The following is a 22,702-nucleotide window of genomic DNA, read 5'->3' as shown; positions in this document are numbered from 1 at the left end:
ATCAATTAAAAACCTAGATTTTAGCCCTGGCTGGCATAGCTCAGTGGATTGAGCGCGGGCTGGGAACCAAAGTGTCCCAGGTTTGATTCCCAGCCAGGGTACATTCCTGGGTTGCAGGCCATAACCCCCAGCAACCGCACATTGATGTTTCTCTCTCTCTTTCTCTCTGTCTCTCTGTCTCTCTCTCCCTCTCCCTCCCTTCCCTCTCTAAAATGAATAAATAAAATCTTTAAAAAACAAACAAACAAACAAAAAAAACCCCTAGAATTATTATCAGTTTCAGGGGAGTTGACTTTAATATAATACAAGTATAAATTATAGCATAGATGTCTATGACTTTCAGCCATAATAACAGAAATAAGAATTCTGTTATCTCATATAATATTCAATAACAAACAATTCTAAATTGAAATTACTTGAATTCATTTTATTTTAAGAATTTTATTTTTTTGGTAGGGATGGTAATGAAAATCTAAATTGTAAAAAGAATGATTCATTCATTATCCCAACAAAAAAGGCTTGGTGAGTAAAGGCAGATATTAATAGCAAGTGTGTGGCAGCACTGAGCACAATGACCAGATCAGCACAGATGATTATTAAACATTAAGCAAACATAACTAGACAGATTGCTTTTGCATGTTTCACAACTATAATTAGGTTAATTAATAAAAGCAAATGTTAATATAAGTGAAATAATATAAGTGAATATCAGTGAATTAAAGCACACCACTTGATGATTTGGTGTTCTGACTACAGCCTAGTGTAAAGGAAATTGGCAGGCTGATTTCTGACACAAGTACCTTTCAACTTTCTTTTTTTTTCTTTTTTTTTTATTGTTGTTCAGTTACAGTTGTCCCCATTTTCCCCCAGTTGCTCTACCCTGCCCCATCCAATCCCCACACCCAAAAACATTCCCCACCCATTGTCCTTGTCCATGGGTCCTTTGTACATGTTCCTTGACTTGACCCTTCCTCTTCTTTCCCATATTATGCCCCACCTGCCTCCCCACTGGTTGCTGTCAGTTTGTTCTTTATTTCCATGTATCTGATTCTATTTTGCTCATTTGTTTTTAGGTGAGATTACATGGTGTTTGTCTTTTATTGCCCAGCTCATTTCACTTAGCATAATACTCTCTAGATTCATCCATGGTGTTGTAAAAGGTAGGAGTTCCTTCTTTCTTTCTGCTGCATAGTATTCCATTGTGTAAATGCCCACAGTTTTTTTTATCCACTCATTTACTGATGGGCACTTAAGTTGCTTCCTATTATAAATTGTGCTGTTATGAAAATAGGGCTGCATAGGTTATTTTGAATGGGTGTTTCAGGATTCTTAGGGTATAGTCCCAGCAGAGGGGTCGCTGGATCAAAAGGCAGTTCCATTTTTAGTTTTTTGGGGAAATTTCATATCTTTTCCATAGTGCTCAACCTTCTTTTTCTGTATTCCAGCAGGGACTCACATGAGCAAAACCTTCAGTTCCACTTGTGAACTGGTGCTCTCTAGTGGTTGTGTGAGGCCTTAAGGAAAGAGCCAGCTTCTATGTCACTGTGAGACGGACAAACCTGTGGAGAACGAAGTTCAAAACTCTCGTGCTGCTCTTCCTGCAAACATCTCCTTCCCCCAACTGGATACATTTACCAAGTTCTACCTTCTTATTTGATCTTTAGCCAAACACTAATGAAGCCTCCTCGCTCCAGTCTTTGGGTTTCCATTCTAGATTTGCTACAATTGGCAGAGATTTGGGATCTAGTTGTTTAAATTTTAAGCTACTTTATCTTAATCAAAGAAGTTAGTTCTTCTAGAACTGTGTTACTCTGTTTAGTTTGGGCCAAAGTGAATGTTTTACATTGATAGAAAAATTGCAAACTAGATTTGGTGATGATTATGAATATTTATATATTGGCTAAAATTCATCCAATCATGTACATATAATAAATGCACTTGGTTTTTAAATTAGATCTCACTAAAGCTAAGTGAAAAAAATTCATATTTCTGCCCTGCTTCATAAATATTGGGCATTCTTTTCAAATATCAAAAAGGATCATTGTAAAACATGGTTTCTTTACTAAATTCTCCCCAATATTTTAAACACAGGGGTGGGCAAAAGCAGGCTTAAGTTGTTCATGTGGAAAATAATACAATAATTAATGAATAATAATATAAGAATAAACTCTGCATTTCACATCATTGAAGTTGTAATCCTGCTTTTGCCAACTGCTGTATATTTTGAATGTCTTCAGAAAGCCAAAAATTGTCAGTTAATTTCTGTTCAAGTTATCTAATTATATCATTATTATAATTTGCAATATTGATTTAGGAACAGTTAAAAATAATTTAACTGTTAGGTAATTGCAAGGTAGTATATTGAATTAAATATTTGTGGATGAAAATGCTAAGCCTGAGAAACTCAGGGGAGGCTTGTGTGATGGCCTTGCAGACTCGGAAGCCTAAAGTAGCCACACAGGATGGTGTGAAGTGAAAAACTTTCTAACTAAAAGCGGTAGTGGCGGGCGGTAATGTCTTACGCTGGAATCTTCCATGACAAAAGTTAACCTGTACGTCAGTTGTGCCTACTGTCTTTTTGTACCTATCATAACACACATTTGGAGTGTCAAATTTCCTTTTTCTGGATCCCCCAAAGCATAGCACTGCACCAGAAGAACACTGCAAACCCCCTCATTGTTACTGTTAATTGTTGAGTGTTAACAATCATGTACCTCCTGTGTGAAAGAAGTATGTGTTCATCATTTTACTTTTTATTCAAGCCCCAGTTTGCTTTCTCCTGTATCTCCAATCTATCATTGATAGATTTCATGTAACCCAATTATGCCTCCTCTTTTAATTTTAATGTATAAAATAAGGTGCAAAACGGCCATTTTCCAGAGTGATTTCTCAGTTTGTTGAGGTTTGGCTTCTCAGCAATTGTCAGTTTGGCTCAAAAAAACTCATAAAAATTCTCACTGGTTTGGATGTTTCTCATATTGACATGTTAATGTATTAGGGAGCATAATTGAAAATACATATTTTCCATTCCCCTGACTTTACAAATTATCAGAAGAAATTTTCAAAAGGACAAATATAATATTAAATTTAATATATAGTGTAAATTTGAGAAATTGTGGTATCTAGGTCATGAGAAAAATAAAACAAAACATTTCCTCTGAGGTTTTCACCAGAGATGAAACTGTGAACCCTTGTATGTACCCTGGGTGGACAATGTGAGGACAAGTCAGTAGTTTGAAGACAATCCTCTGATTGGCATCAGATTTATTATTTTCTTAACACACATCATATTAAAAAACAAAATATACACATACACACACGCTTATCACACTGAAGATGCGAGATGAAGAAAGATACATGACATTGAACATGCATTTGAAAAGAAGGAGCTCCATCCAAACATCTGAACTTACATATAAAGGTACGGAATTCAGTTTTTTTCCAGGTGGTGCAGATTAATATGGGTGTGGATATAATATAGGTTAATATTGATATGAATATTAATGTGGTTAGGGATTTCTAACATCTGTTCTTGAATTGTTTTATTTTTATTTTTTTGATGTTTTTCTGTTTGTCTTCGTCTTGTCTCTTATCTGCCTCTCTCAGTTATCAATGTGGGACTAACATTTGCGTTTAAAATAATATTTTGTCTCATATAATGACTTTTACTTTTTAATTTTTATTGTTGTTCAATAAAAATTATTGTACAGCTGTTTCCATTTCCTGCCACCACTCTCCCCCTCCCCGCCAATCCCCACCTCCCACCCTCAATTTTACTCCCCTTTGACTTTGTCCATGTGTCCTTTATACATGTTTCTTGACGACCCTTCCCCTGACTTTCCCCATTATCTCTCTCCACCTTCTCTCTAGTTACTGTCAGTTTGTTCTTAATTTCAATGTCTCTGGTAATATTTTGCTTGCTTGTTTTATTGATTAGGTTCCAGTTAAAGATGAGATCATATGGTATTTGTCCCTCACTGCCTGGCTTATTTCACTTAGCATAATGCTCTCCATTTCTATTCATGCTGTGGTGAAGAGTAGGAGTTCCTTCTTTCTTTCTACTGTGTAGTATTTTATTGTGTAAATGTACTAGAGTTTTTTGATGCATTCATTTACCGGTGGGCACTTAGGTTGCTTCTAGCACTTGGCAGTTGTAAATCGTGTTGCTATAAACAATGGACTGCATAGGTTCTTTTGAATTGACGTTTCAGGATTCTTAGGGTACATCCCAGCAGTGGAATTGCCAGGTCAAAAGGGAGCTCCATTTTTCAGTTTTCTGAAAAAATTCCATATTGTTTTCCACAGTGGCTGTACCACTCTGCATTCCCACCAACAGTGCACTAGGGTTCCCTTTTCTCCACAACCTCGTCAGCACTTGTTGTTTGTTGATTTGTGTATGATGGCCATTCTGACCAGTGTGAAGTGGTATCTTATTGTGGTTTTAATTTGTATCTCTCTGATGGCTAGTGATGCTGAGCATCCTTTCATATGTCTCTGGACCCTCTGTATGTCCTACTTGGAGAAATGTCTGTTGAGGTTTTGTCCATTTTTTAATTGAATTTTTTGTCTCTCTGTAGTTGAGTCACATGAGTTTTTTATATATTTTGGATATTAAACCCTTGTCTGAGGTATCATTGGTAAATATATTTTACCATAAGGTTGTTTCCCTTTTCATTTTGCTGATGTTTTCTTTAGCCATGCAGAAGGTTTTTATTTTGACGAGGTCTCATCTCGTAAAATATAAAATAATAAACATAAAATATATGTTTATTCTTTTCTTTATGTCCCTTGACTAGGGAACGTAACTGAAAACATTGCTGCATGGAATATCTGAGATTTTCTTGCCTATGTTCTCCTCTGGGACTTTAATGGTGTCATGACTTATATTTAAGTCTTTTATCCATCTTGAGTTCATTTTTGTGTATGGTATAAATTGGTGGTTGAATTTCATTTCTTTGCATATATCTGTCTAGCTCTCCCAACACCATTTGTTGAAGATGCTATTTTTATGCCATGTTATGCTTCTGCCCTGTTTGTCGAGTATTAATTGACCGTAGAGACACAGATTTATTTCTGGGCTCTCTATTCTTAGGAGACTCTCAGAAAAATATATGCATTAAATTAAAATAAATAATTAAAATTATTATTTGCTGTTGGTCATTCATCTGCTTATTATTCATAAAATATGGTATTTTTAATACCAATTTTTAATTCAGTCTGCCAAGACTTTAAAATATGTTTTGCACCAGGTGAATAATTTTGTTTTTCAGAAATAGAGATATTAGCCTGAAAGGTCACGGAATGTAGTGGCTCCTCTGTGCAAACCTTTTCACATTCATTTTGTAGATATCACTCAGAAACCAAATACGTTTTGTGCAAAAAAGGAGCTCAGCAAGCTACAAATAATAAATTTGCAACTTTTAGTTAATTAAGTAGTATGAGCTAATGTTTATATTTTACTAATGTATCCTTTGTTAATATTTAATAAAGCTTGGTAAAATTTAGTAAAGCTGGGGTAAAACATTACATTTGAATCTAATTGACGATTTAACCCTTGTTATTATACATAGTGTTTTACCTAACTTTGTAATTGTATATTTGTATACCTTTTTTCAAATCATGGCAGTAATGATAATAAAAAGTTATATTTTGTCATATATATAAAGTTTCAGAATAATTATAGGTAGTATTACTAATAATATAATAATTTAAAACAGATTAAAATGTACCGGAGGGTTTTCTAATCCTTTGTATATACTCCATTATACTTTCACAGTCAAATTATCTTTTGAAATTACTTAAGCCCTGAATGGTGTGGCTCAGCTGGTTGGACATTATCCTGTAGACCAAAAGGTCACCAGTTTGATTCCTGGTCAAGGCACATGCCTAGGTTGAGGTCCAGGTCCCTGGTTGGGGACATGAGAGAGGCAACCAATCGACGTTTCTCTTGAACATAGGTATCTCTCTGCCTCTCTTTCCCCCTCCTTTTTGCTCAAAATAATCTTTAAATAAATATTTAAAAAATGAAATTACTTGAAATATTTCTACTAACTAATGCCCAGTTAGGGTTCTTTACTTTGTATTTCATTTTAGTTATGGAACACTTTAAAATTTTTGGCTTATCTTATTTTATATTTGTGTATAGGTAAACATTTTGAAATGATAATTATATGATACATGTCAAACAGTATAATATAATTATTTTTAATTATGTAAAAACATGTATTTTCAAAGTCAAATCTGTATGAAAGGTAATTGCAGAGATTTCCAGCTCCCATCCTGTCCCTTTCATCTTATTCCACGTGTGTATTCCACCAGTACCCCTGCTGTTGGACATTTATGATGTTTGCATCTTTTATTGTATTTCTACTATAAGGTATCGCACATATATTTTTTCATATTTTTCCAATATATCACTGGAGCATATTTCTAGAAGGAATATTATTCGGTAGCCATGTAAATACCTATAGAATTTTGCTAGTTTTTTTTCCTCAATATTTCTCTTAAGCATTGTACCATTTCACATTTCCATCTTTTAAATCTCTTAATTGCTTAATCTCATGGTTAGGTCACTTGTTTGTTTTTCCAATTAATTTTACAATAAATTTTGCAGACATTCAAGCCAAACATCTAAACCAAAACAAACTGGTGTAGTTCAGTGTACTAAATTCCTTCCTACTTTATCAATTAACTTAGGGACAATTTATCTCTTTTTTAAAAAAAATTATTTTAATTGTTGTTCAAGTACAATTTTCTATCTTTTATTCCCATCCCAGCCCACCCACCCAGCCCTCCCCACCTCCCTCCCATTTCCACCCACCCCTAGTTTTTGTCCATGTGTCCTTTAAAGATACTTGTTCCTGTAAACTCTTCCCCTTTTCCTCTGAAATTCCCCTGAAATTCCCTCCCCTCTCCCCTCTGGACACTGTCGGCCTGTTCTCTATTTCAGTGTCTTTGGTTATATTTTGCTTGTTTCCTTGTTTTGTTGTTCAGGTTCCTGTTAAAGGTGAGATCATATGGTATTTGTCTTTCACCTCCTGGCTTATTTCGTTTAGCATAATGCTTTCCAGTTCCATCCCTGCTGTCACAAAGGGTAGAAGCTCCTTCTTTCTTTCTGCTGCATAGAATTCCATTGTGTAAATGTACTATAGTTTTTTGATCCATTCATTTGCTGATGGGCACCTAGGTTGCTTCCAACACTTGGCTATTGTAAATTGTGCTGCTATGAACATTGGGGTGCATAGATTCTTTTGGATTGGTGTTTCAGGGTTCTTAGGATATAATCCTAGCAGTGGAATTGATGGATCAAAATTTATCTCTTTGACACTTAGCCTACAGTTCAAACATGGTTGAGTTTCTATTTCTTCAAGTCCACATTTATGCTTTTCAGTTATTTATATGTTTGTCTAGTTCTCCTCATATTGGTTTGGGGCAATTTATTTTTATTGATTGATTGATTGATTGATTAGTTTGGGGAAACTTTTTATTTCTAAACTTCTTGTTTGTGTTTCATTGGTTAACCAAAGTAATGCCTTTTCTTTACTTATATTTTTAAATGATATTATATATAAAACATAATATTAACATATTTCAGTATGTTAATTGTATGACTGCAGTTACTAATTATTTTATTCTTTGTGGTATTCTTTTAGTTTTGCAGGACATATACTGATATTATCTTTAAATAATTGTACCTCTTTTTTATTGTTTTCACCTTCGTTTGGGTTATCTTGTGTGACTACATTAAATAAAACCTTCCAAATATGAAATAGTAATGGAGATTTGGGATTTTCCCCAAACTTCATTGAGATATAATTGATATATAACATTGTATAAATTTAAGGTGTATAGTGCGCTGATTTGATTTTATACATTTATATATTGCAAAATGATTACCCAGCAGGGTTAGTAAACACTTCCACCAACTCACATAATTATAACATTTTTGACGTAAGAACATTTAAGATCTATTCTCTTAACAAATTTAGAGTATATAATACAGCATTGTTAACTATAATCAGTATCTGTAGATTCCCCAGAACTTATTCACCTTATAACTGGAAGTTTATACACTTGGACATCTGCCCATCACCCCTACTTACAGTGCTTAGAAATTATCATTCTACTCTCTGCCTCTATAATTTTAGCCTTTTTAGGTTCCATATGTAAGTGACATATACAGTATTTGTGTTTGTCTTTTTTTTACTTAGCATACTGCCCTCAAGTTCCATCCATGTCGTCCCAACAGTGTGTATGTGTGCCACATTTTCTTTATCCTTTCCTTTGTAGACAGACACATTGAATGTTTCCATGTCTTGACTCTTGTGGATAATGCTGCACTGGCCACAAAAGTGCAAACCTCTCTTTGAGATACTGCTTTCAGTTGTTTTGGTTATACCCAGATGTGGGATTTGTGAATCATATGGTAGTTCTATTTTTAATTTTTTGAGGAAGCTATGTACTGTTTTCCGCAGTGGTGGTATCATTTCACATTCTCACCATCACTTGCGATCTTTTGTCGTTTTGTTAAGAGACACTCCAACAACTGTGAAAAGGTAAGTCGTTGTTGTTTTGCTTGATGATTAGTGGTGTTGAACATCTTTTCAGGTGCTTGGCCATTTGTGTGTCTTCTTTGGAAAGCTGCTTGTTTATTCCTTACTCATATTACATCCTTGGTAAATGAAAAAGGTGAAATGATTTGGGAATACTACATTTAAAGCAAATGGTTAAGAGGGAACCAAGATGGTGGTGGAATGGGTGGATGTTACATTCACGTCTCCCAGGAACAAATGAGAATATCAACTAAAATATAGAGCAAAAACTGGAACAACCAACTGAAGACTAGCTGAAGAGAAGTGTTATGACCAAGGACTTATAGAAGCCATATGGAGACAGGTAGGAAGGGCAGAGACATAAAAAGGGATGGCTTTGATCCCACAAGCAGGAGCTGAAATTCCAGATGGATATTTCAGCTGCAAAGTTTTCTGCTGAGAAGTGTAGAGTCTCAGCCCTAAGCTGGGATCCTGAGCCCAGAACACCAGAGACAGGAAGGGCCTCCCACATAACATCTGGCTGTGAAAATCAGTATGAATTCTGCCTGCCATGAAGAGAAAAAAGTCCGCTAGTGAAACTGGCACCCTCTTAAAGAGTCAACACACAAAATATCATTCATGGTCACTCACCTTGGGTTCTAGCAGACTGAGGGTGGGTCAGACTAAAGTCACATGTTGGGGACTGGGGTCTGTGGCTCTGGGGAGAAAGCTGAAGTCTCAGCCACCAGGATCCCTGTGCTGAATCACTCTCCCACACAGCAGACACCATATTTCTTGGGTGGAGCACTCGCCTACATATAGCATCAGTCTGGGAGAAACAATAACCCCACCCTCTGAAATCCTTCTTTCTCCACCTATGGAGCATGTGTCCTGCTGAGGAATTACCTGCCTGGGCCTAGGTGTAAAGGCCTAGGCAGGCTTATGGGATGCCAGTGACAGAGTTGTGTGGGTTTGGGGTGGGGGCCATTTCTCCCACTTTTTGTAAACCTGACTAGCACCTCCTCCATCACAGGAGATCCACTAGGGAAATCCACTAGCCCCATGTGCCTGGCTCCAGAGGCCCCACCCTCCTGACTCCTGATGGCTCCACTGTGCTGAGGTCCAAGCAGAACACAGGAAAATTGAGATGGTTGACTCTGGGAAAGAACCACTTTCTCCACCTTCAGTTCAAGCCTGACTGGCAACTGCCCTTACAGGACATTCACTAGCCTCATCTTGCCCATGTCATCCCCCTGCTGAGATTGGGCTCCTGGCAGAATCTGGACCAGACTGAATTGTGTAACTCTAGGATGGGGGCCATTTTTCCCTTGCACTCCTAACCAGTTCAGAGCCTTCCCTTCATGTGCCCAAATCTTGGTCTGTTTGGGCTTGATAAACTCTTCTAGCCTCACCCTGATGATTCCCTGAGACCTAACCCACAACAGATGTGTGCACACACCCAGTGGGTAAAAACTAGACTTGGTATTATACTCTGGGAAATATGTTGAGTGGCCTCAGACCCAGCACTGCCATCGAGTTAGAACCTCTATCAGTCTGATGAACACAGCTCAGTCCTACATGATGACTCACTGAGAATTTACTTCATGCAACTTGAGTACTGCCAGAGGCTTATTAGTTACTGAGCCTAACAGGCAGCCAGCAGATGGTGGCAGGTGGAGGCAGATCTTTGGGTGCCTTAGACTTTTGCTGACATGCCCCCAGCCCTGTGCTGGTAAAAACTATCCTTGGTATGCAGGTTGGTCTCTTCCTCACACACACAGGCCCAGAAGAGGTAGCCACTAACTGTGTATTGTTTTGTAACTTTAAACTGGTTGCCCAGAGCCAGTCACAGGCAGCATCAGATATTGCTATGGACAGGAGTACCTCCCAAGAGGCCTCAGAACCAACACGCCCAGTGGCTGGTTTCAGACAACACATGAGCTAATACAATAAGCTTCACAAGAGAAATATCCAAAGAGAGATATGTGCAAATAAATGAAATTAGACTACCACCTTATACCATACACAAGAAAAAACTCAGAATGGATTAGAGACTTAAATGTTGGACTTGAAACTATAAAGACACCAAAAGAAAACATAGGCATAAAATCCCAGACATTTCTTGTAGCAACATTTTTTTCTGATATATCTCCTTGGGCAAAGAAAACAAAGAGAAAATAACCAAGTGGGACTACAACAAACTAAAAAGTTTTTGCACGGCAAAGGCAACAATCAACAAAATAAAAACAACCCATTAAATGGAAGAACATATTTGCCATGAATACGTCTGATAAGGGGTTCATATCCCAAATTTATAAAGAACTCATTAAACTCAATACCAAAAAGCAAACTATGCAATTTAAAAAATGAGTAAAGGACCTAAATAGACACTTTGATCCTTCAAAAGGACCAAAGAGGATGCATGGATGGCCAATACACATGTGAAAAGATGATTAATGTTACTAATAATCAGACAAATGCAAATTAAAACCACAATGACATGTCACTTCACACTTGTCAGAATGGCTATCATCAATAAGTGAACAAACAAGTGTTGGCAAAGATGTGGAGAAAAAGGAATACTAGTGCAAACGCAGATTGGTATAGCCACTCTAGAAAACAGGATGGAGGTTTCTCAAAATATTGAAAATGGGAATGATTTATATCTCAGCAATTCCACTTCTGGGAATATATTTAAAAATACCCAAAACACTGATTTGAAAGAATGTATGCACTCTTGTGTTCACCGCAGCGTTATTTACAATAGTCAAGATTCGGAAACAGCCCAAGTGCTCATGAGTATATGAATGGGTTAAAAAGCTGTGGGACATTTACACAATAAATACTATTTGGCCATAAAAAAAAAGAAATTTTAACTGATGTGACTGCATTGATGGACCTGGAGAGTATTATGCTAAGTGAAATAAGCCAGTTGGAGAAAGACAAATACTATATGATTTTACTTATATGAACAAAATCTAATGAATAAGATAAACTTATAAACAAAATAGAAGCAGACTCATAAATACAGAGAAAAGACTGATAGTTGTGGGGGGGGCGGGGATGGGAGGCTGGGTGAAAAGGTGAAGGGATTAAACAAAAAAGAAAACCCTTAGAGACATAGATAACAGTACAGTGACTGGAGAAAAGGGAAGTGGGGAGAGGAAGAGGTGGGTGAGGGGGGATAAATGGTCATGGAGGAGAATTGACTTTGCATGGTGAACACACAATACATAGATGCTGTAGTATAGAACTGTGCACCTGAAACCTACATAATTTTATTAACCATGTCACCCCAACAGCTTTAATAATAATAAAAATTGTAAAAAAGAATTAATATACAGATATCATGTGCACTGTTGACCCATTTTTCACCAGTGTAAGCATCTTGCAGCATTATAGTACAACATCATAGACAAGACATACTGATGGAGTTAAGATACAGAATACTTCCCTGCTTCACTTTGCATTTTTATAGCCACATTCAGTTCCCTCTCAGCCTCACTCTCTCCTTAATCTCTGCAATCTGTTTTCCATTCCTACAATATTGTCATTTCAAGGAAAACAGTGTGGTGATTTTGGGGGGAGGGGAGGGTGGGTAGAAGTGGAGGAAGGTATAAGGGGAATAAATGGTGATGGGAAAAGTAATTATATAAATAGATATTAAAAATAATTACTGATAAAAAGAATGTTGTATAAATGAAATTACATAGTACGCAGTTAACTTTGGGATTGGCCTTCTTTGTTCTTCTTTCAGCATAATACTATTAGGTTCATCCACCTTGTTTCATGTATCAGTAGTTAATTTTTATATTGCTGAGTAATGTTCCATGGTATGTATGTAAAGTTTTCTTAACCATTCATTGAAGGGCATCTGGATTATTTCCAGTTTATGGTTATTACAAATAAAACTGCTATGACCATAAAAAAATAAAGCAAGTGATTAACTAGAAAGTTTTCATTTGTATGAATACATATGTGTGTAAGTACACATGCACACACACCTGGAGGGAATTATTACATATACACATTAAAATTCCTTTTTTTAAAAGATTTTATTTATTTATTTTTAAAGAGGGAAGGGAGGGAGATAGAGAGAGAGAGAAACATCAATGTGCTGTTGCTGGGGGTTATATCCTGCAACCCAGGCATGTACCCTGGCTGGAAATCGAACCTGCAACACTTTGGTTCGCAGCCCACGCTCACACATTAAAATTATTTTTTCCAATGGTAAATTATGCCAAACATTAGCATTTTAAAGATTTAATATAACGTGTCACAACTTCTGACACCCCAGAATATTATCATTATTAAATAAATATTTTTCTATTTATTTAGTTTTTATGCTTTTGACTGGCTAATATCCTTTAAACTTCAAAATCAATATTATGAAATATATAAAATTATATTATAATTGCTATCACGTATTGGAAATGCACTTTTCTAAGCTAACTCATATGATTGATCTCTCAGATTTTTCTGTGATGTTGCACTGGTATAAAATCTTATTGGGAATATCTGGAACAGTAAATGGTATTCTGGTTTTGACTTTTATCTCCCTGGCATTGTTGGGTAAGTTAAAATTTCTTTAATAAATAAACATATGAAAATATGTACTTTTTATGTCTTTTACCATATATCTCATTTCATATTCATTCTTTCTCATATTAACTAAGATTTAATAAGGAGCTACTATGTATAAAGCCGTAGGTTATATACTTCGTAGTAATGTATTTAATATGTCATCAAATAAGATATGTATTTGTTCTTAAGTAGCATACAATCTGATAGGAGGAAAGTGTATGTGTATGTGTGTGTCTGTATGTTTGAGGTGAATATTTAGAGAGCTTGTTTTTTAATTTGTCAGCATTTTGGAAATAGATAAATATCCATAATTTTTCTTATATATTGATGTAAGATTTTATTTAGTTTACTCTTGCTTTTTTTCTATAAATATTTACTGAGGAACTACTATACCACAAAAATTACTACAAGTTCCCAAAGTTGAAGAAAGGAATAATCATATTGAGGAAGCTCATGTTCTACAAGAAAAAAATAGATTTTATATTAAAATTACAGTAGAATGGGCTAAACATAATATCATAAGTTTCAGCAAAATGTTAAGAAAGCATGAAAAGAGCATGTGTTTGCCCTAGAGCAAGAACTTTGTTTTATTTGTCAATTTTTAGAACAATGCCTAGCACTGAATAGATCTTTAACATACATATACTATATAAATGAATTCATTGTATAATATTTGAAATAATTTTTATTAGACATGAAAATAAAAACCACTTTCTAGTTACCCCTTCAGTGATTTCTTGTTCCAACCATCAGAATCATTCTAAAGAATTGGTCTCTGAGACATTGCACAGAGACGATATTTAACCAACCTTAAAATAATCCTGTTTTCAAGTTTCTCAAGGAGTGTTGCTAAATTGTCAAAAAGGAAATAACTCAAATAACACCCAGGAAGATGTTGGAAAACTGAAAATGAATAATGACACAAGAGGAAATATAAGCCATGCAGACATGGGCCACTGTGTTTCAAGTGCTGCAGACCGTAGAGGTATCGTTCAGGTCTCTCTCATGCTCTTGTCCTGAAGTTCTGAACCTTCCAAGTGTGAAATATCTTACTGAGCACATAAATTAAACAAATAAATATTTGATATGTCTTCTTTTCACTAAAAACTTGATTTACATATACATATATTTTTGCTGTGGGAGGAGAGCTGTAAAACAGAACGTAAAAATTAGGTTCTTCCCTCCAAAATATAAAAGCAAGTTGAGACATATAAATATGAAAACTGAGAACAGGCTGACAGTGACCAGAGGGGAGAGGAGAGGGGATTACAGGGGAAAAGAGTGAAGGGTTTGCAGGAACAACTATAAAGGACTCAAGAGAGGGGGTGGAAACAGGGGACGGAGGTGGGAAGGCCTGGGGTGTTGGGCTGGGGTGGGGGAGAAGGCAGAAAACTGTACTCGAACAACAATTAAAAAATGTCTTAAAAAGCCTTCATTATAGGCTAAGGTAATATGTAAATAAATATTTTTTTCTTAATATCCTTTTATGAAATATAAAATAGATAAAAGCAGTTATATCAAATTTCATTTTTTATTTTAACTTTTTAACACTTAACTCTTTAAGAGTTGGACATTTATTTTATAGTATGTTATGGAGCAGCAGATTAACTTATTTTATAACTTTATCAAAAATATTTTTTAAGCCCTGGCTGGCGTAGCTCAGTGGATTGAATGCGGGCTGCGAACCAAAGTGTTGCAGGTTCGATTCCCAGCAAGGGCACATGCCTGGGTTGCAGGCCATAACTCCCAGCAACCGCACATTGATGTTTCTCTCTCTCTCTCTCTCTGTCTTTCTCCCTCCCCTCCCTCTCTAAAAATAAATGAATAAAATCTTTAAAAAATATATTTTTGATCTCTAATTTCTGTAGTCCTCTTTATCACATGTGAATTATGAAAATGTCACATATAAAATGTTATGGTTTACTATTTTCTTTTGAATTATCTGTGTGTTTTATATGTACAAGTCCCAAATGAATTAAAACATTGTATCTTTATCACATATTTCACATTCTGACTAGCTAAATCCTCATTATGTTGTGTATCATAATGAAACCTTTTCAGAGGTAAGGAAGCTTTCATAGGTAAATATGGAATCATATAATCACCACTAAACATCCATTCAAGTCAGTCTAAATACTATACACTAAACTATAAGATAGTAATTTATTATTACTTTTTTCTTCTTGTTTAATTGAAGAAATGTTCACAAACATAAAGTAAGCCATTTAAAACTAAACGCTTCATTGGTGTTAGGACATTCAAATGTGCAACCACCAAATCTGTCTAGTTCCAAAACATTTTCATCAGCCAAAAAAGAAATCTCACATCCAATAAGCAATTCATCCCCATTTCTTTGCCCTTTGTCCTCTGGAAATAACTAATATCCTTTCTGTTGCTATGGATTGACCAATTATAGATTTTCATATAATGGAATCATGATATTTGACCATCTGTGTCTTGTTTTTTACTTATTATGACAGTTTCATGTTCATCCATGTTATAGCATGTGTCAGCATGCTATTCCTTGTTATCACTGAGAAAATCTTCCTATATATTTATATAGTACAGCTTGTTTATGGTGACAATACTAACCAAAGTGACCTACAGATTCAAAGAAATCCTTATCAGATTTCTAATGAACTTTTTTTCTAAAAAAATAAATGAGGTGATCTTGAAATTCACATGGAATTGCAAGGGATCTTGAATAGCAAAATCAATCTTAAAAAAGAACTAATTTGGAAGATTCAAATTTTCCAATGTCAAAACTTACTACAAATCTGCAGCAATCAAATACTGGCTTTAACACAGACATACAGATCAATGCAATGGAGTCGAGAGTCTAGATACACCTCTGGCCAAGTGACTTTTGACTCAGATGCCAGCCATTCAATGTGGGAAGAACAATCTTTTTAACAAATGGGGCCAGGTCACCTGGACGGCTGTCCAAAGACTGCCAGATACAAAGACTGAACTTGGACACCTAGCTCATACAATATAGAAAAATAAATTTAAAATAGATCAAAGACCTAAATGTGAGAGCTAAACTATAAGTTTTTTTTTATAAGGGAAAATAGATATAAATCTTCATAACCTTTGGTTAGACAATAATTTCAAATATGACATCAAAAGGACCAGTGACAAAACAAAAAATAGATAAAATCAATATCATCAAAAAATAGATAAAATCAATATAATCAAAGGACCTTAGTTCATCAAAAGATATTATTAAGGAATTAAAGACAGCACATCAAATGGGAAAAATACTTGCAAATTATGTATCTAATAGGTATGCAGTATCCAAAAAACTCATATATATTTATAAAATATAAAAAACTCTAATAACTCCAAAACAAAAACAACTCAATAAAAAATTGGCAAAAGATACAAAAAGACACTTTTCCAAAGAACCTAAAAAGAAGGACAGTAAGCACATGAGAAGTTGTTTAACTTGATTAATTACTTAGAAAACAAGAAATCAAAACCACAGTGAGAAACCACTTCACACCCTCTAGGGAAGCTATAATCAAACAAACATAACAAGTATTGGTGTTGTGGAGAAATTGTTTATACATTGTTGGTAGGCATATAAATGGTAAATGATGCAGCACCGTGATAAATAATTTGCCAGTTCCTCAGAAAGTTAAACAGAATTATCACATAATCTAACAACTAAAATTTGAGGTATATACCCAAAAGAAAATGTGTTCACACAAAACTTTATACATGAATGTTTGTAGAAAGAATATTCATAACAATTAAGCACAGTCCAAAATGTCCATCAGTTGATAAATGGATAAACAATATATGCTACCTCCATGTGGTGGAATACTATACACCCATAAAAGGAGTGAAATACTGATGTGTGCTTCATTTGAATGAACCTTGAAAGAATTATGCTAAGAGAAAAAAACTATACACAAAAAGTTACATATTATCCCATATCTATGAATGTTCATTATAGTCAAATCTATAAAAATAGAGAATAGATTAGTGATTGCCAAGTCTGGGAATTGGAGGAATGGGTAGTTAGTTGCTGCTTAATGCTTATGGGGTTTTACTTTTGGGTCATGAAAATATTTTGGAGTGATCTACCAGTCATGTTTGAACAACACTGTGGATGTACTAAAACCCATGGCATTTACATTAAAGAGTAAATATTGAACTTTATTTTACATGAATTTTACCTCAGTTAAAAGAGGGGATTATAGAGGCTACAAGTTTGGATAGTTATATTGGCCTGTAGTTATATTTTTATATATACTTCACTTTCCCTCATTATTATGCCAAAAGTCTCAAGGATTTTCAATTTGAGACTTCAACTTAATTTTAATTTGAGAAAATCATAAGTCTTGGTGAAGCTGAAATTACAAAGCAGTTGAAAAAATTAATCTCAATGTTATTTAATAACAAAAGGAAGATAATAAAACAGATTACACACAAAAAAACAAGGATAGAGATTCTAAAACTTTACATGGATAAATTCCAAGCAAATGGTATAGATGATATTCTATTTAATGTCTCAAATGTATTAATGCAATCTATATCTTAATTGGCTCATGTTATTTAATGATATTAGGTCATAGCATGAAAAAAATTTCTTTATGCCTCAGTTTTGCTTTATCTTAGTAAATTAATTTTCTTAAGTCCCAAGAATTATTATATGTATTTTTAACACTGTGAGTCTGAACACTTTGTGATGAGTAATTTTATTATAGCTACACTTTTATTTATATAACACAAATATTTTCACTGTCAATTTTCAGAGATACACATGTGATTTAATTTCTTTTTGTTTTCTCCATTTCTCAATAGGATCATGCCCATCAGAATGGCTCAAATATCAAGAAAAGTGTTATTGGTTCTCTAATGAGTTAAAAAGTTGGCGTGACAGTTATAGGTATTGTTTGGGGAGAAAATCTCATTTATTAATCATTCAAGACCAACTTGAAATGGTAAGTGGTTTAGTATCATGGTTACGGCATTGGCCTCTTGCTAGTTCAAAATGGCCTTCCTGAACTTTGTTATCACTCTTCTATTAAATTATCACTTATCTTCATAACTGAGTTGTGGAGGCCTTCTTAAGTTTTGTGCTCAAAGCCAGTGCCTCCCTTTGCCTCATGCTAGTCCTGATCTCAATACTTGTATTCAATTTTCAAGTAGAATATGTGTATGTATATAATGTAATGTGTGTAAATAATATATGAATTAATTAGTATAAAAATTCCTATCTGGAGTGCTAGCAGTCCAATATTCCAATAAATTCTAAAATCTTATTTAGCATATATGAATTATTAAAATGTTTTGTTCATTTAGTTATTCATTACTTACATTTCAGGCTTTTATACAGAAAAACCTAAAACAATCAAACTACGTGTGGATTGGGCTGAACTTTATGGCTCAGAAGAGGATGTGGAACTGGGTGGATGGTTCTCCATTAGCTTCAGAGATGTGAGTCTTTACTCTAAGGCAATCTGATTTATTGTCTGTTGTAAAACTTACCTTCAAAAACATCTCTAAGTTGACCAAAGTCAACTCTGAAATAGTTCTTGGTACTAAAGAGTGTGAAGACAAAAAATATATTGGTTTGGTTTTCAAAGCAAAACCAAAAATGATAATGGTTGGACTATTATTGTTTAAAAACTGTTCATAACTTATATGGAAAGGTGGACCAAACAAATGTACTCCTGTGTTTTCAAAATTCCCAGTGTTTAGCCATCTTTAATAATTTAAAAAATCTTTACATTTTTTGTATTATATGCTTGATTATCATATCACTGAAAGACAAATGAGAAATATAAGACAAAACAAAATAATACAGAAATAGTTTCAACAATTCCATGAGATTGTTGAGGATTTTAAAAATTTTATCAATATTTTTGTGTTTATATTTTATAATGAAATAGTAAAACCAGTAAATTCAAATTTTATCCTGATGTTGGTAGACAAAATTATGGTTCCAAAGATGTCCATATCTTAATCCCAAAATCCTATGAATGTATTACCTTCCATGGCAAAAAAGACTTCAAAGGTATGATTAAGCTAATAATCTTGAGATAGGAACATTATGCTGGATTATCCAGGTATGTAAACTCAAGTCCTGACGTGAGGGAGAAAATTGGGGCAGAGTCAAAGAAGGGGATGTAAAGATGAACATGGAGGTCCAAGTAATAAAACCAAGGCCCAAGGATTACACGCAAGCTCTGAAGCTGCAAAAGGCAATGAACAAATTTTCCTCCTAGTGCCTGCGGAAGGCAGCTCTGTAGACATTTGATTTTACTCCCATCTAGAACTTCAAGATAACAAATTTTTGTTGTTTTAAGCCACGAAGTCTGTGGTAATTCATCATAGCAGTGATAAGCTGATGCACTATATAACCAAGTAATCAATTAATAAAACTGTTGTGTTACTTTCCACTCACCCTTACTTTGTCATGAAATATTACTTATTTTCTATTTCACTGCACTAAATGAATCCATCTAAGCAATTCCACTGAAGACAGCATTGGAATGGAAACTAAAATTACGAGTGGGCGCCATCTGAGGGTAGAGTTGCATCACTGAGCATTACCTGATAGATCACTTACGAAGGTGCTAGCCTAGGTGTTTCCCAGGCCAAACCTTGTCAGGTTTAGTTTTAACTTTAGAACATGCATTGGCATTTTTGTTAAAAACACGTTCGGCACAGAAGTCAAACATGAATGTGGGCATGGTGCATTTCCAATGTGAGACTCCAATACCTATTTGCCCTTTATTCATGTGGAAGTTTTGGTGACCCTGTGCATCTTTCCCACAATATTTCTTAAACTTTTTCCTCAGTTTAAATAAATTCCTGACAGAATAAAATCGCTAAAATTACAGCATTTTGTAGATAACTTTATTATTGTATTTATCCTTCTTCTTTATGGATAAATAATACAATAAATGAATAATTTATTTAGAGTTTACATGAATCAGTTTGTGTACTGAATCTTTACAAACATCAATTCATTTAACCCAGTAATAGTATCATGAGATAAATATTACTAAAACCACTGTACAATTTGATATGAGAAGCCAATAAATGTTAAGTAAGCTGTCTATATGACTTAGTTTTCCTTTTTTTTAAATCTAAGGGGCCACATGGAACAGTATGCAAAGAATACTAAAATGGGAATGTGGGTACACATTTATTCTTAGCTGTCATTTGCAAACAAACTCTGTGAGAACTTTCCGCCAATGAGGAACAGTAATGCTAAGTTACAGAGATAACTGTAAAGTTTAGTAAGTGAAGGTATTTGAAAATGCCTTGAAATTTTTGCATTATCATTTTTATTGTTGTTTGAATACAGTTGTCTCCATTTGCCTGCCACCACTTTCCCCCACCCCACCCACTCCTACCTCTCACCCTCACTCTTTCCCCCCTTTGGCTTTGTCCATGGGTCTTGTATGTACATTCCTTGATGACCCTTCCCTTTCTTTACCCTATTATTGCCCTCTTCCCTCCCCTCTGGTTATTGTTAGAATTTGTTCTTTATTTCCATATCTTTGGTTGTATTTTGCTTGCTTATTCATTTTATAGGTTCCACTTAATTAGGTGAGATCATATGGTATTTGTCTTTCATCTCATGGCTTATTTCTTCTTACTATTTTTTTGTAGTTGTACCCTTTAAATGAACACCATCAAAGTTTGCATATATAAGTAAAATGCTTACGAGACTCTTAATTCATTTTTAATTACACAACTAACACATAATTCCCAAATCCTTTACATCTTCAAAAAAGTTAGACCTGAAACTTTAAAACTCTGATCTTCATCCCCAATGCTATCATATCCTCTCCTATTTCCCCAGAATAATAATATTGTTTTTGGTGCAAATTTCCATTTTTTAACCTTTGTTAGTGTGTTGTTTTATTTTATTTTTTTTTCCTGGCTTACTTCACTTAGCATAATGCTCTCCCATGTGTCGTCAAAGGTAGGAGCCCCCATGTGTCATCACAGGTAGGAGCTCCCTCTTTCTTTCTGCTGTGTAGTATTCCATTGTGTAAATATACCATTGTTTTTGATCCACTCATTTACTGATGGGCACTTAGGTTGCTTCCAGTACTAGGCTATTATCAGTTGTGCTACTATGAACATTTGGGTGCATAGGTTCTTTTGAATTGGTGTTTCAGGATTGTTAGGGTAAAGTCCCAGCAGTGGAATTGCTGGGTCAAAAGGCAGTTCCACTTTAGGTTTTTGAGGAAATTACATACTGTTTTCCACAGTGGCTGTACCATTCTGCATTCCCGCCAAGAGTGTACTAGGGTTCTCTTTTCTCTACAACTGCTCCAGCACTTATTGTTTGTTGATTTGTTTATAATGGCCATTCTGACTGGTGTGAAGAGAGTGTATTAGCTGCAAATACAAATGGATTTCTTCAGCAACAAGGATTAACGATGTATTTATCCTCCCTTCTGCAGAATCTCCATACAAGGAGCAGCTATGGAAAACAGCTGTGCTGCCATCAAGGGAAACAAAATTTACTCTGAAACCTGCAGCGGTGTTTTCAAATGGATTTGTCAATGTTAGAATTTTAAAATATTAAGAGTGGAGTAATCAATGATCAACTTTTTTGCCTATTAGGTTCTAATATTAATCTTGATGAGTAAGAATTTAAAACTGCAATTAAACACCAAAATCTTTTCTCTGTTTTCCCTTTATCACCTACATTGACCTAGCCTCAGAATAACCCCTGTTAATCTAAAATATACCTTTTCAATTTTTAATATTTAGTGTAAGCCTATGCATTTATGTTAAGAATTTTTATTCATTTTTTCATTTATAACAAATGTTATTAATGATGTCTGCTTTTTGTATTTTGCTTTTTTTTATTAACAATACCCTGTGAAATTTTATGTAGATCTGAGTTGCATTATAGTGTGGAATTATAGATTCTTTACTCCTTAAGTGATGAGCAGCAACTTTTTTTCAAGTTTGTTAATATAATCTATGCTTCAATAAATATTTTAACTCTTTTCTTAGATAATAGCATTTTTATTTTTATGATATTAACCTTAAAATTGGAAATTCTGGGTAAAAATGTTATAAAAATTTTATGTACACTTAGAATTTATTACAAACTTTTAAGAAGATTATGGGTACAGAAAAAAAAAGAACTTAAACCTTTTAATGAATGTCTTGAGATTTAGTTGTCAAACTGATGCATTTTATTATGAAATTTTAAGTATCATTGAATGATGTTATACTTCCTACATAAAATATTCTTCTTAATCAATACAGTGATCAAAATCAACATTAACATTGTCACAGTACTACCAACTAATTCTCAGGTTACCTTCAGGGTTTGCCAATTGTCAAAGTAATGTTCTTTAGGGTAAAACACCCAGTTCAAGGGTTCTAGTTAATCTCCTTCTACCTAGAATTCCCTAGCCTTCCCTGACACTTAAGATGTTGACATTTCAAAACTACAAGCTGATTATTCTGTAAAATTTTCTTCAATTTGAATAAATAAAATAAAAGTTGAATAACATTTATGAGAATCTGCCTGATTACAATGCCTGACACATAATAGGTGCTCAATAATTATTAATTGATTTTGATACTTGCTA

The 22,702-nt window shown here is 34.5% G+C and overlaps 1 protein-coding gene across 1 annotated transcript; it reads left to right on the top strand.

The window, feature by feature from the left end:
• Positions 1–3,221: 3,221 nt before the first annotated feature.
• LOC114514044 (killer cell lectin-like receptor subfamily F member 1) lies at positions 3,222–22,182 on the top strand. Its single transcript, XM_028533315.2, has 6 exons — positions 3,222–3,421; positions 13,005–13,103; positions 13,948–14,100; positions 17,928–18,067; positions 18,451–18,563; positions 21,554–22,182. Exons 1-6 carry the CDS (start codon positions 3,337–3,339, stop codon positions 21,660–21,662), a joined length of 699 nt encoding a protein of 232 aa, XP_028389116.1. The 5' UTR covers positions 3,222–3,336; the 3' UTR covers positions 21,663–22,182.
• The last annotated feature ends 520 nt before the right edge of the window (positions 22,183–22,702 follow it).

Source organism: Phyllostomus discolor, chromosome 2 (assembly GCF_004126475.2).
Source record: "Phyllostomus discolor isolate MPI-MPIP mPhyDis1 chromosome 2, mPhyDis1.pri.v3, whole genome shotgun sequence".
NCBI lineage: Eukaryota > Metazoa > Chordata > Mammalia > Chiroptera > Phyllostomidae > Phyllostomus > Phyllostomus discolor.
Note: the sequence above shows the minus strand (reverse complement) of the source record. Positions and strands in the feature narration are given on the sequence as shown.

What these genes read in the sequence shown, in the direction of transcription:
- LOC114514044 (XM_028533315.2), top strand. Translation starts at nt 3,337, where the DNA reads ATGCGAGATGAAGAAAGATACATGACATTGAACATGCATTTGAAAAGA. An exon ending in TTCAAGACCAACTTGAAATG is followed by an intron (nt 18,068 to 18,450) that starts GTAAGTGGTTTA and finishes CTTACATTTCAG; the next exon opens with GCTTTTATACAGAAAAACCT. An exon ending in TCTCCATTAGCTTCAGAGAT is followed by an intron (nt 18,564 to 21,553) that starts GTGAGTCTTTAC and finishes TCCCTTCTGCAG; the next exon opens with AATCTCCATACAAGGAGCAG.